General features: G+C 33.8%; 1 protein-coding gene across 3 annotated transcripts; it reads left to right on the top strand.

Moving 5' to 3' along the window:
* Window positions 1-9354: 9354 nt before the first annotated feature.
* Window positions 9355-12925, top strand: LOC129294723 (indole-3-pyruvate monooxygenase YUCCA6-like). Of its 3 annotated transcripts, none has more exons than XR_008589434.1 (5): window positions 9355-10181; window positions 10717-10965; window positions 11361-11483; window positions 11570-12067; window positions 12402-12925. XR_008589434.1 is itself a non-coding variant. In XM_054933195.1 (4 exons), the coding sequence occupies exons 1-4, from the start codon at window positions 9474-9476 to the stop codon at window positions 11789-11791; spliced, it is 1302 nt and encodes a 433-aa protein (XP_054789170.1). In that variant the 5' UTR covers window positions 9355-9473; the 3' UTR covers window positions 11792-12925. The 3 variants fall into 3 exon arrangements, 1 of the variants encoding a protein (XP_054789170.1); XR_008589433.1 differs by having other exon boundaries at window positions 11570-12310; XM_054933195.1 differs by having other exon boundaries at window positions 11570-12925.
* Window positions 12926-14565: the final 1640 nt, after the last annotated feature.

Raw genomic sequence — 14565 nt, 5'->3', positions numbered from 1 at the left:
AAGCGCCTAATTATTAACCACGCTATGTTACGATGAACATATGTAACTGAGCATAAAGTTGATTAGACACAAAATTAGGGACATAATTGGTGATAGTTAAATAATCTAGCTTTTGAGTTTGAGAGGCTTATACCATACTCCTCCTAACCATAATACTCCCTCTATTTTTATATATAATAAAAAAAAACTATATTATGCAATTTAAGAAAGTCGATTAATTATAATAATTGTATTGAAAATAAAAATAATGGACTAAAATATTCCTGTTAAGCAATATAAGCATGCATTGGTCATTTAATTGTTTTTCATTGTTGTAAATTATGAGTGATGATTTAGAAATATGTAATAAATATTTATTGAAATGAGTAATTTTGTTTATAAAAAAAAATAAGTCAAAAGTGATAGTTTCTTTAACAATAAAAAACAGAGAGAGTGCAAGAAAAAAAAATTATATTACACAATGTAAGAGAGTTGGTTAACTACAATAATTATTTTAAAAATAAAAAAGTGAACTAAAATGCCTGTGTTAATTAATATAAGCATGTATTAATTATTTTAAGTTAAGTAAATTATAAGAGGTGATTTAAGAAATGTGTAATAAATACTTGTTAAAAATTGATGATTTTACTTATAAAAAATACAAGTAAAAAGTGATAGTTCTCTAAAAATAAGAAACATAAGAAGTATAAGTTATTGTTAACTTATTTATACTTATAAAAATTATTTAAAATCTTAATTTTAAAATTTTTTCACATATTTTCAATTTAACCTTTAAGTGTAAAAATAAAACATTCAACATATTCAAAATATTCTCATTAATTACTTGATAAAGCAAGAGTGTAATTAAAAAAACTATATAATATCTACCTAATGTCCTGTATTTGGGATTAAGAAAATTTTTCAAAAAAATAACTTATATTATGATAGGGGAGCGTAATGAAATAGTATTAGTGGCATTATTGAAAAGGAGAGAAGCTTCAGAACAAGTGGAGAGAATGATCCACAATCCCCAATAAGTTAATTCTTTTTTTTTTTTTACTTAGAACATCCAATATCCTAAGGCAAACATTTTTCAAGCATATCAGTGATCCCAAACTAATTCAGACGCCACTAAATCCTCCCAATTAAAGGTAAAGTGGCCGGTCAATTGAATCCCTCCAACTTAGTTAAGGGACTAGGTGAGGAACCACCAAGCCACATCATTGTGGTTCAAATAAGTTGATTTTACAGACATCTAGTGGAGCTATATTATAGTGATTCTAATCATAAAAGTCATGTCATCCTTATAATAACTTGCCAATGTCACCACTGGCCAAATTTTCGGGACTGTTAGGCAATTTATTCTAAAAATAGAAAACAAGATAATAAAAAAATTATTTGGCAATGTGTTTTTAAAAATATTTTAAAAAAATAAAAAATGAAATATTATTTTAAAAAATAGAAAAATAAAAATATCTTTTCAGTGTTATGAAATTATTAGTTTGAAGAACAAATAAAGGTGAGAAAATTAAAACATTCATTTTTATTATTTTTTATTTTCAAAACATATTTTACAAAATATCAATTCTCATAATAATAAAATAAAAATAATAAAATAAAAATAATTTTAAACAGCCCTTCATCTCCGCTTTCCCTTGATTTTTAGTTTATCCTCCTCCTCCTTTAAAGCCAAAAAAAGAAACGAGGGTTTTATTTTCATATATATTCGAAACGTCCTTATCGTGAAGATACATCATATAATTATGTTGTGAGGAATGATGCCTGATGGAATATAAAGTGCTCTATTGCGTAAAAGTGCTCCCAAAAAGCTCTCGTTTGAACTTATTTATGGGCAGCCAGCTAGAGTACGCGCTGCAATATATATCATCGCCCAGCTTTATTGGCCTAAGAAATTATTCAATTGTGTGCGTCTAGTATATATTCTACTCAAAGGAAAGTTCATTACAAAACATCAGAAAAGCCCTCTTAACGTGTGTAGTGATTAATTCATTGACTGTCACATGTTACTTGACTACTTCTCTGAGTGCTGCGTATACTTTAATTTAATTTATTTATGTGGGTATTCTGCATATATTCGTATATATAATTCTGCAATATTAGCTTTTTAATTTCCTCTCCTATTGTAAAAAAAGTGTTTGGGTACGGGTGAGTGTATGGTTGGTTTTTTGTCTTTTTTATGGTATTTGTTGCTTCTTCCTTCAATCCGAATTATTGAAAAGGGAATGGGGGGTTCAATTGATGTCAGTAAGGGAAGGATTGCGTATTTAAAGGAATGACAATTTGTACGGTGGTTAATTGTGAATTTACAACTTCTCCTAACAGGCAAAAGGGCACGAGGTTTTTTCAAAACAGATCTTGATGATTTGGGTTAGGGTTGTTTGTTTACTTTCAATTTTATTTTATTTTTTTTGGATTTTTCCAAAGCTGTAACATAATTAGCATATTATGACACTCAAGTGCCCAAGACTTTTTAAGGTACTTCCAAAAACCTCCAGCTTTTTCATTTTTCTTTTCCCTCGCGTCCCCACTCAGCTCTGCTATTATAATGCTTTGCTTTCGTTATTAATTATGTGTTTTGCCACCAAATATTAAGATATTAAGGAGATGGGTGTGGATGGATCCTAAAAAAGTTTCATCATGCTTAATTTGGCTCTCTTCAATTTGATTAATTAATCTCAAAATCTTTATTAATTAACAATGTCAACCCCTCCACCAGTTTATGATTACACGACATGATAAGACAGGAATGCACGCGAGACTAGGACTTCCAGCATCATATACATTTAATCTATAATTATAGGCATAATTACAAGCTTCGCCCACTGAACAGCAATTTAAAATACATTTGGTGGGTACTTTATTTTCAAAGCATTTTAGACAGGTCCTTATTGATCAGCTGCTACTCCTTCGACCCGGCTTCAATAAGCTTAATTACGCCGCTATCCTTTTCATCAGGTTAACATGATTCGTAAAAAAGTAATATCTTGAAATTAATTATAAGCTGACTCGATCGTGTGCAGTGTTTAATTGAGAAATAATGACGAAGCGTTATTACATGATCTCAAATCTCTTACAGGAAAAATATGAAATTAAAATATTTGATTTGTGCCCCGGACGAATTTTGACGTCACCAAGGCATGGCATGCCAACAGCAATTGATTAAAAAACATCAAATAAAAATATTGTTATTGATTAAGCATAAGTAGGGATATAATCATATATCATCCACTGAATTCAAGATAAATGCTTGATTATATCATATCCACAAACCATAGAAAAACGACAATTAGGGGAGGGTGGCGATCGATTTAATTTAAAGCACATGATATATGCACTTAGCATTTCATTGCTGAATTATATATATTTTCCAACGAACGAAACTAATCCCAGATCCCTTAATTATTTTATATTATTATTAAATTAAAATAAAATATAAACTACACTGGTATATGGAATGATAAAAAGTGAGAGCACTAAATTATTTTGTTGTTGAAATTTAAAAAATAGACACAAAATCATTGTAATTGAGATTGTGTGTGTGTGTGTGTACATACAAGCATGCGCTTGGCAGATCTTTGTGGAGGCCAGGCACTAACGCATCATCATCATATGTATCTGCGACCTATTGTGAAATTTGAATAATCATTTTAATATATATATATATATTGAAAGGTGATTGAAGTGATAGGATTGAAGAATAATGGTGCCCTAATATATTAACGTTAAAACACATTCTTATGTCTTTAATTAGACCGCCTTAGAGAGCAGCGGTTAACTAAATTCTAGGCGGTAGGTTGGGTTTTGGAAGTCATATCTGATGGGCCCATCTATAAGCGCAACTTTTTAAGCAGCGATACTAAAAGTGGATTAAATATTTAAATAACTTGGGAAGAGGATCACAAAGCCTAGTAGACTAGGTTTATTTTCGGACCAGTTCCCATTTCATGGGACTTCAAACATGGATTCTACTTTTTCATTTCGATCTTTATTGTTTAATTTAAAACAACACTCACCTTTTTCTATAATATAAAAAAAATTAAAGTTCGAATTATTTTTTTCTTTAAAACGTAATTAACTACGAATGTCCTGTATAATGGATTTAGTAATCGTATCTCTGGAGAATAAAACTATAAATCCCTTGTTTTATTAATAATTAAAACAATAAAATATAAACACATACCTTTATACCACATGCAAGAAACGAACTTTGCGATTTTTTTTCGCTTCAATCAAATCAAACATACTTCTGCCTCCCTTTACCTCTAAAAAAGCTTTCACTATACATTGGACATTATATAAACTAATATGTATATTTCGAAGTACTAGAGATAAAGAACAGATGATCTATAAATGAGCTTAATTTTTAGATGAACCTAGTGATTATGAATGCGCCTGATGATTATAAACACATACGTACACATACACGGGTGGACCACTTGCTTCATTTAATAATAGGTAACTAGAAACTTGTAACATGATACTGTTGATATATAGAGATCGGTGAGAGTTTTAGACAACGAAATATACCGTACCTTTCATTTTGTCCTGCTTCATCAATATGACATCTTTGTTTGCACTAACTTCATTTCACTTCTACATAAATGTTGAGGCATTCCTCACTTCCACTCCTTCCTTCATCTCTCTCTTCCCCTTTAAGCCTTTGCCTTCTAGTTCTTTCCCTCCAATGCAATCGCACTGTCTATTTATTAATTATAGCCTCGATAATTAAACAAAAAAATATTAAATATATGTACAGATAATAAGACGAACAGGAAATTGATTATAAAGTGATCGTGCACAAATGGATGTCATGTGTAACGAACTTCACATATATTTGATTGAATTCTATATATTTAGCTCCTAACTTTAGGCTGTCATTAGTGACCGATCTAGAAGCTAATAAATAGGGGAGGTCCAAATTGAACATAAAACATTGAGTGGGGGCTAATATTTATTTTAAAAAATTTTACAAGTAAAACTTGTTAGTTTTATCAAGGGAGTATATAAGTGAGGGAGAAAGTAACACTTTCAACCGTTGGAAAGTGAAGTGTTGGCGGGGGGAAAAATGCCATGGTGCGTAGGCGTTGGTTACATAATTTTATTTTGTGAATTCGATATGAAGTCCCAGTAACGATAACGATACATCTTCTCGTTACGCTGTTACATGGCGCTGACCAGGAAAAAAAAAAAAAAAAAGGTACGCTGTTACATGGACACATAAAAGCTGACAACTATTAAGTGATATTATTGCACCTTCATTTTCTTTGTCTATTTGAGTGAACGTTAATAACTCGAATACTTATTTAAAGCAATATTCTGTATATTAAGGATCAACATCTATACCTTTTTTAAAAAAAAAAATGAACAACTGATAATTTTTTTTCCATCCCGGGCAGTTTTTTAATAAAATTATTGTTTATTGTTGACATTCACAGCGTATTCTTGTTATTCGCATGCCTTTTTGTACGGTTTGCCTATAATGGTTCAATAATTAAATGCCCATTCCGTGAGACTAAATATACATTTCAGCCATATAAAGCAAAATTCGATAACACAAATACAGCATATAACTTGAAATTCCCTACAACAAGTAGCCTCGCATGTGATCTGGTTTTAACAATTTATATATATATATATATATATATATTTATATAGATATATTATGAAGTTTAATCAATTAATACGCCATATATTTGAAGTACACAAAGCGATCAAGTTAGGACGTGGACATTAATTAGGCATTATCGGTGGGTTTAATTTGATTTTCAGTACTTCTCGGAGCCTCGCTTCTCACATGCCTTCCTAGCCAAAAAGCATACTCTTGGTTTTAGCTTAAGCCTGAGTCAAATTGAGCATTGTTTGGTCTCATTTCAGAGCTTGTTCTTAATATAACTTGCTTTGTCTGCCGAATTCACACTTCAAACCTTATTTAAAGGAAGCTACGTTTCTTCTATTAGCATTGTCAGTGCCCATTTCATTACTCTCTGGCCATTTTTTTTCCAAGTTATTGATTAGAAAATCAAAAATAAATTTGCTGCTGTTGAATAAAATTTATAACTATTTTGTGATAATATCATATATATTGTATTTCCTCAATTTTTATTTTTTTAGTCAATAAAGAATATGGTCCTCTTCTCTCTCAGTTTAATCCAATGAACTTTAATCTATGTTCTTTTTATACTAGCTAATTATCTTAAATATATAACGAAATCTATTCGCGTTTATCATTTTTTAACTAAAATATTTGCATCAATCTGATCGCAATCGAAATTAATCGATAGATAACGCCCTGCGTTCTGTAAGAGCTGAATTAACAACTCAACGATTTAAGATGCTTGTAAAATAAAAGGAAATAACTTTGACAAGTTTTAAACACATCACAAAATGAAAAAAAAATTACCAAGTAATATATTGTTTAATTTCTTAATTAAATTCATTTGATGTTCTCCCAGGCTTTAGATTTTTCACTGGAATATAAATTTTTTTCATGATATGATTCATCAATTTAAGTTATATTTTCTGTTGAATAGATTAGGATATTTTAAAACAAGTGAGATAGAATGACCATCAGGATAAATCGTAGAAGATTGAACGCTATGATTTTAACTAAGAACTACAGTCTACAGCATCTCCCAAGACTCCCATGATAACAATAGTTAGTTAGTTTACTCAGTATAATATGTTTAGTTTAGTTTAATTAATTCTAAAAATTGATGAGTTAATGATATGGTTTCTGTCCAATATGTTTAGTTTAGTTCATTCAATTATTGTTATATCGAATTGGGGGCAGCTCTTCTAAAAGTATATATCTCTAGATTCACACAAATTTAAACTCGTGATCTATTATCTAAGTGGCTATAATTCTTTCCACTATGATCAAGACTGGCTAGTTAATTACTCTCATATGTTTTCTCTTGATTGCATTTTCACTACAATTTTGAACAGTTTGAATTAATTTTTCTTTTTTGTGTACGATCGAGTTCAAATAATTTAAACTTCAACAGTGAAGATTTTTAAAATCTATCAAAATCTATTCCAGATTTGTAGTGCTAAGCAGAGTGAAGCTACTTCCATCAAATAATTGACTAAATGGACCAAGAAAATAATACGAAATCAATATTTTAAATTTAACAGGGAATTATAATTTGTTAAATTATATTTTTTGCGCAGCTTGATTAAAGTTTCCAAGTACAGAGACTTATGATTTTTAATGAACTGTATATAACCCATCTATATATAAATGATTTTATTTCCATATATTTAAAATACGACAATTATATTTTCTATTGTATATTTTGAATGTTATCCTATGATACGTTGATTCAATTACAATAATTTGCTGGATACTATTTACAGACTCACCGGTGTATCAGATCATGAGGATCTCGGAGGCCAAAGGATCAACAAATTAAACCGAACTAAGTGTGGTATACACGGTCATGATTTGAGTATCTGAGGGAATCTATTGTGATTTATCCACTCAGCATCCCTTCAAGTTTGAATCCTTGTCGGCCATCCTCCAGCTTCTCTCAGCTAAACCTCCTCTGTCGTTGAAAATGAAATTAACGACTTTTCCCGCCCTCTCTTCCAAAACGCGTGCCTTTCTTTTTTTGGTTTAATCTCAACCTCTTTTTATTATATATATTTTCGAAGGATTCGCGATTATATCGCCCATCCTAATCTGCCTCGTTACTACCTCAACCCCATGATTACATATAGAATCTCCTTTTATTTTGGAGATCGCAGCTCCCAGTCTCTTTATGTATAATTTCAATCACATTAATTAATTATATATTCGATATGATTATAAACATGTCCAGTAGCTTTTTAACCTTTAGTAAGTCTGCTTTTAATGTGTTTTCTATTCAACACATCATTATTTTAATTACTAATTAATGAATCCAGAACCCTATCAAAATTCAGCAGCAAGCTGAGGTAACTAATTCAAGGGTTAATAATTAAAAACCATGGTCAAAATTTGATGCGTAATTTGCCATGCCGAATCAGTAATTAGTAATCCAACCGAGCAGATTAATCAAATTTTGTAGAGGCGAGAATATAAAAATATGCATCCCACTAAGGGGGAGGACAGCATCTGGGTTCAACTCACACTCCACAACTCCCCACATTGCCCTATGGGAATGATGCATCCCACTTGTCATTCGTATCCCTCGGATGTCAACCATTCAAAATTGATCAGCATGATGTAACCCCAATATCCATTCTAAATCTCCTCTTGTTATCTCGTAAACCATTTTAATCTCCATAATAATAATGACAATGATAATCCCCACCTCCTTTCCTTTACTCGAAAACGCCCAACTTATGTAATGGCTAAGGGTTCTAATATACTTTTTTTAATGTAATGTCCCAACTATTAATTTTATTTAATTTTTTTAAATTATTAAATTTTATATAAAATCAAAATTTGGATATCTTGATATTTAAAATAATAACGATTTATATTTTTTATATTTTAAAAATATACGTGTATTTGTGATATTAATATATTTAAATGCTCTTATTTTATAAAATTAATAATAAAAATAAAAAATAAAATTAATAAATTGAGGAATACAGATACGTAGGGGTGTTCACGGGACGGGACGGGACCGGGCACCCCGTCCGTGTCCCGTCCCGAGAAAAACGATCGGGACTGAATTTTGGTCCCGTGTCCCGTCCCGTCGGAAGTCGTCCCGTCCCGTTAAGAGTCGGGACGGGACCGGGACAAGATCGGGACGTCCCGCCGTTCCGATAAATGGTAATATCGAAAAAAGATCTGGATAATAACATTCATTAAAATTTTATCATATAATTATTAAGTTTTAAATCAAAACAACACAATCATAAATAATAATAATTTAAAAAATATGAATATATAATCATAATACACATTATAATAATAAATACAAATGATCTTATACTATAAGATTAGTACAACAGACAAGTCAAACATAACATCAAATCATTGTTCTTCTACTTAGTGAAGATGTACTAAGCATTACTCTTAAATTATAATTGATAATTATATAAGTATAAATTATATTAATATAATTAATATATTAAAATAAAAAAATATATATAATATTCGGGACGGGACGGGACGTCCCGATGGTATCCCGTGTCCCGTCGTTACCTCTTTTCTGTCCCGTATAAAAGTCCCGTGATTATTTTCTAATAAAAAGACCCGTCCCGATATGATAACGATACGGGCCAATCGGGACGGGTCCGGACTGAACACCCCTAGTATAACGGACATTAGGGAAAAGGCACCCTTAGCCCGTACTTGGTGCTCATCCTTCTGCTTAAACCTCCTCCATTCAGCTGGCAATACAGAAACAGAGCAACCTACAAACCAATATTCATTCTCTTCATCGCCTCCAAATTTCCCCAACCCCACTCTTCTCTTCATATATACTCCACTGTCGTCCGGGCTCTGCCTAACAGTGACTTGTTAATAGCTTTCATTCTTCATGGGGTATTGCCTGCGAGAAATAGAAGGAAAGCAAGCCAATGATCCGTTGTTCATTGAGAAAATGAACGAAAACAAATTGTCTTATCGTGGGCGAAGCGTGTGGGTACCAGGTCCGGTGATCGTTGGGGCAGGGCCTTCTGGTCTCGCAACCGCAGCTTGTCTGAGACAGAGAGGAGTGCCGAGTTTGATTCTAGAAAGATCCGACTGCATAGCTTCTCTGTGGCAACACAAAACCTACGATCGCCTTCGTCTTCATTTGCCCAAGCAGTTCTGCGAGCTTCCATTGATGGGTTTTCCCAGTAATTTCCCGACGTACCCGACGAAGCAGCAGTTCATACAGTACTTGCTGAGCTATGCGGAGAGGTTCGACATCAGGCCGAGGTTCAACGAAACGGTGAGGCAGGCGCAATTCGACGCCACGCTTGGGGTCTGGCTTGTGAAAACCGTGGACAAGGAGGAGAGGACGACGGAGTACTTGTGCCGGTGGCTGATCGTGGCGACGGGAGAGAATGCGGAGGCGGTTGTGCCGGAGATAGAAGGAATGGGGGAATTCGGAGGGGATATAAGGCACACGAGCTTGTACAAGAGCGGCGAGGAGTTCAGAGGGAAGAGAGTGTTGGTGGTGGGATGCGGGAATTCCGGCATGGAAGTGTGCTTGGACCTCTGCAATTATAATGCTGCTCCTTCTCTTGTGGTCAAAGATACAGTAAGAAACAATCCACTTTTTCTGTTTTCCCATTTAATCCTTAAATTAATATTTCTTTTTTTTTTTTCCGAATTCCTGGACATGCACTTTGCAGCAACAGAAAAGTTTTGCGTGCATCTACTTTTGGAATTCTTCGTTTAATATGAAAAATGCTATTTAATATGAAAAATGCTAAATCTGACGGAGCAACAGATTACCCAATACATTTTGATTGATTCCGGACTCTCCTTTTCATCATGAATGGAGCAGTGGTTCCGGACAAAAACCCAAACCCAAGATCATCTCAAACCCCCTGTGTCTTTAAATGCAAAGAATGCATGCCTTCAGCAATAATTCTGGAAAAGTTTTGACACCACGATCGACCTGTGAGAATTACACCGCATGCAAGTCAGTTAGTCCTAAAAAACGTTTTTCTAATTAGCAAGTAAAACAAGCCCGTTTCATGTTCATTGTCATCTGGTGGGCTTCAAGCTCCGAAATTGATGGCCATTGTAGAGCTAGACATGATGGAATTGTCGAATATATTGATTGATAGGTGCACATATTGCCGAGGGAGCTGCTGGGAAAATCGACGTTTGGATTATCGATGTGGTTGCTGAAGTGGGTGCCCATGAGGATGGTGGACGCGTTTCTGCTGATAGTCTCGTGGTTGATGCTCGGCGACACCTCTCGCTTCGGACTGAAACGCCCCTCCGTGGGTCCCCTTCGCCTCAAAAACCTTTCCGGCAAGACACCCGTCCTCGACGTCGGCACTCTCTCCTTCATTAAATCCGGCCACATTCTGGTACTCCCTCTCTCTCACCTGCCTCTTCCCCAGTAACTTGCTTTTAGTTTTAGTTTTTTAAAAATTATTATTCAGCGGTTTAATTTTATTTATTGCGTCTGTCAATATTTGAAGTATAACCGGGAGACTAATCAAATATAATAATGAATCTCCTGTTCATTGAAATCGGCCCTTTTTTTGTCGTGAGATTTCCCATCTTATCATTCTGGTTTTCAAATTTCAATCAAGCCGTCCGTAAAATTAGTGGGGTTAAAATATTAGATTTGTTCCAAAGGCAAAGGGACGAAAAAGGGAGCATTAATTCAACCACGTTTATTTAGCAGCCAGGCAAGGTGTTTAATTTTCCGGTTACCGAGGGGATTGGTCGTTTGACTGATTGAATGGATGTATTTTAGGTGCGTCCAGGCATGAAGCGGCTAAAACGACACGCCGTGGAATTTGTTGACGGCAGGACGGAGAATTTTGACGCCATCATACTCGCAACCGGTTACAAAAGTAACGTGCCCTCCTGGCTGAAGGTAAACGACCAGAAACCTTTCTTCTTTAGAATGAAAAAGATTCATATATATATATTAACAAGGAAATGTGCAATGATCGAGGGCAGGAAGGAGACATGTTCAGCGAGGAAGATGGATTTCCGAGGAGGCCATTCCCAAATGGCTGGAGAGGCGAAAAGGGATTATACGCGGTGGGATTCACGAAACGAGGATTGCTGGGGGCATCCATGGATGCCAAGAGAATATCTCTAGACATAGAGCGTTGCTGGAAAGCCGAGACAAAGCATCCTCGTCACTTTTGGCACTACCCGATTCATGATTCACAGTGACACCACTTAAAGTTGGATTGTACATGACTCATCCATATCTGGTCATGGGAGGTTTTCTGTGGTGGCATCACACATGGGCTCATCTTTCCACGCCTGTACGTTCCACATTGTTGCTCCTCCATTCATAAAAGTGAGAAAGGGGCGCGAGAAAGATTCTCCCAACCATACATGGAGCCCCTCCTCAGCTTTCACCGGTCACCAGCCACCACGCTCTCGCTGGCCGAGAGACGAGGACGCATTATTGATTTTTTATTATGACAAAGCTTACTTGAGCTGGTGAGGGAGGACCCTCGCTCGCTAGCTAGCTGGCTAGCTGCTTATATCTGTAAATCTTCTACATTGCTGATGAACGATCAATTTACAGAGGATTTGAAGTAGAGTGGCAGCCAGAGAGGGATGGGATGTGATTGACAAGCCTATGGTTATATCATATATGACCTGTGCTTACTTTGAGTCTTTGACCTGTACATGCTTCTGATTAATTAATGTGGATTTTTTCCCCGGCCATAAGAATTGAGTGTAACATGTTAATTGCCTCTTTGACTCTCTATCTCTCCATAACAATGCTCTGCTCTGTTACTCAGTTCAGTCTTTGGTCTCTTGACTTTAGGGAAGAAGGCGGAGACTAGTAGACGGAGAGGAAAACTGTTTCTCAACTCGGAATGGCGTGGCAGTGTGGTGGCTAGATAATGATGATCATGTACCCTGGGGGAGATGGTGGAGGTCCTCATGTACAGATTGGATTACCAGTTTCATGCAATTTCGATGTCGAAATGATTACACATTGCAAAAAAATACTAGCAAGGGCCACCATCACTTGATTTTCCTGCGAAAACCCTAACATTTCAAAGCTGCAATTACCCGTTTTCCCTTGTACCAACTTGGTTGATTGAACTCGGGTAATAGCAGCAACCATTGCTTTTAACTGCTCAAAGTGAGAACTTTTGCGATGCTTTATGAGGGAGGGGGAACCCCACAAAGTGCAAGTTGAGGCAAAATGACATCTGATTAAGCTCTGCCCTGTCACCTTGGTCTGATCTGATTCTTTGTGATCAGGAAAAGAAAAAGGGTGAGGCCATATGGGGTCAACGTTAATCCAGAGCTACTGTCAAACTGTCATTTCTCGGAGCTTTGAATCCCCTTAGATCCTATCTTTTTTTATGTATAATTATTATTCTAATCATTTCCATCTTCCGGGACCCATTCACAGATGGCCTGAGATGTTCCCTGAAATTTACCCCAAAACCAACCAATATTGGCTAAATCCGTTGAAAACCAAGTCACCGACAAAAAATTGGCACTCAACTGGTTAATATCGGTTCAATCTTTCTTTCATTTAAAAAACTAAAAAAAACTCACAAAATAAAAAATATTAGAAAGAATGACAATTAAAGATCTCATAAAAAAAAACTAATGATTTAAATCCTTTAAAGTTAACATCAGTAAATTTCTGTAAAATTTACTTTTAAAATAAAGAAAGAGAAGATTCAATCAATAAAAAATAAAAAAGAGAAGATTTTATATTTTTTAAAAAAGTAAAATAAAAAAATTACTAAAAAAGCTGAAAAAATTACAAAAAATCACAAATCTCAATTTTAAAGGATTTAAATTCAAAATTAATATCAAATCACGAATCTCGTTTTAATTTGAATTCTTAAATCTTGTACCTATCCTTTTATGTGTCAGCCATGAAAATCTTTTTTTTTTTTTAAATACTGATTTCGATATTAATCTTTTTAAAGAATCCTTCTTCCAATACTGGGGCCCCATGAGTTAACGCAAGGCCCACAGAAGTTCCACATCTACCGCGTGTAAATTTTAATTCACGCACTTTTTTTGGTTTATTTAATTTACGCACTTTAAATATTTGTTTATATTTTTTCTCAAACAAAATGTTTAAAATTTTAATTTAACTTTGCCTTCAAGAATACTTGATTGTCATATTTAGAAAAAATTAAGACCTTCTCTATTTTTTTGATTTAATCTCCACATTATTTTTAAAATATATGGACAGATATTTTATATTTGTATTGTAAATTATTTATCTCTATTATTTTTAATATGTATAATTTTAGTTTTAATTTTTTTAAACAATACATTTGATGATCATTTCATATATACCTATACTTATAATCATATGAAGTTAATATATGAAATTAAAACCACATAAATTTACTAATAACTAATGCGACCAAAGCCTGATCGGTAAAGTGGGAACCACAGTCTCAGTTGTTCAACCACTGGTCTAATTTTTAAAAGTTTGACCGATAGTGCCTCAAAGTTATTTATGTTTCCAAATCAGCGACGCTTTATGTTTCGTCTCAAATTTAATCACCACAAGCACAATACAATACCTCTGTCTGGTCTTTTCAACAGGACCCACCCGCGCCTTAGGGGCAAATGCGGAACAAAATAATTTGTTTTTGGTCTGCTTTCTTCTCTGTCAGTCTGCTCGTGGAGTTTGGCGCCTGTAGCAGTCTCATGATTTTCTATCATTCGTTTTATCAAAAGATTATTCTTTTAGTCAAATTTATAAATTATTTTTAATACATTTTATCAGTCTTAAAAAAATTTTAAAATTTATTAATTCTATATTAAAATTTAATAAATTTTTAATTTTATTTTTATTAAATATACACATTTTAATAATATATTTTTCTTTTTAATATTCAATGGAAGGTAAAAAATAAAATTTATGATAAAAATTTAATAATGTAACTTATAAATAGGATTAAAAAAAATTCTTCCTCTACCCTATAAATAGAACTAAAAGA

Source organism: Prosopis cineraria, unplaced genomic scaffold, assembly GCF_029017545.1.
Source record: "Prosopis cineraria cultivar Desert tree isolate PC_DT_omini unplaced genomic scaffold, ASM2901754v1 PC15, whole genome shotgun sequence".
Classification (NCBI taxonomy): domain Eukaryota; kingdom Viridiplantae; phylum Streptophyta; class Magnoliopsida; order Fabales; family Fabaceae; genus Prosopis; species Prosopis cineraria.
The sequence above is the reverse complement of the archived record's forward strand: the minus strand, read 5'-3'. Positions and strand labels throughout refer to the sequence as shown.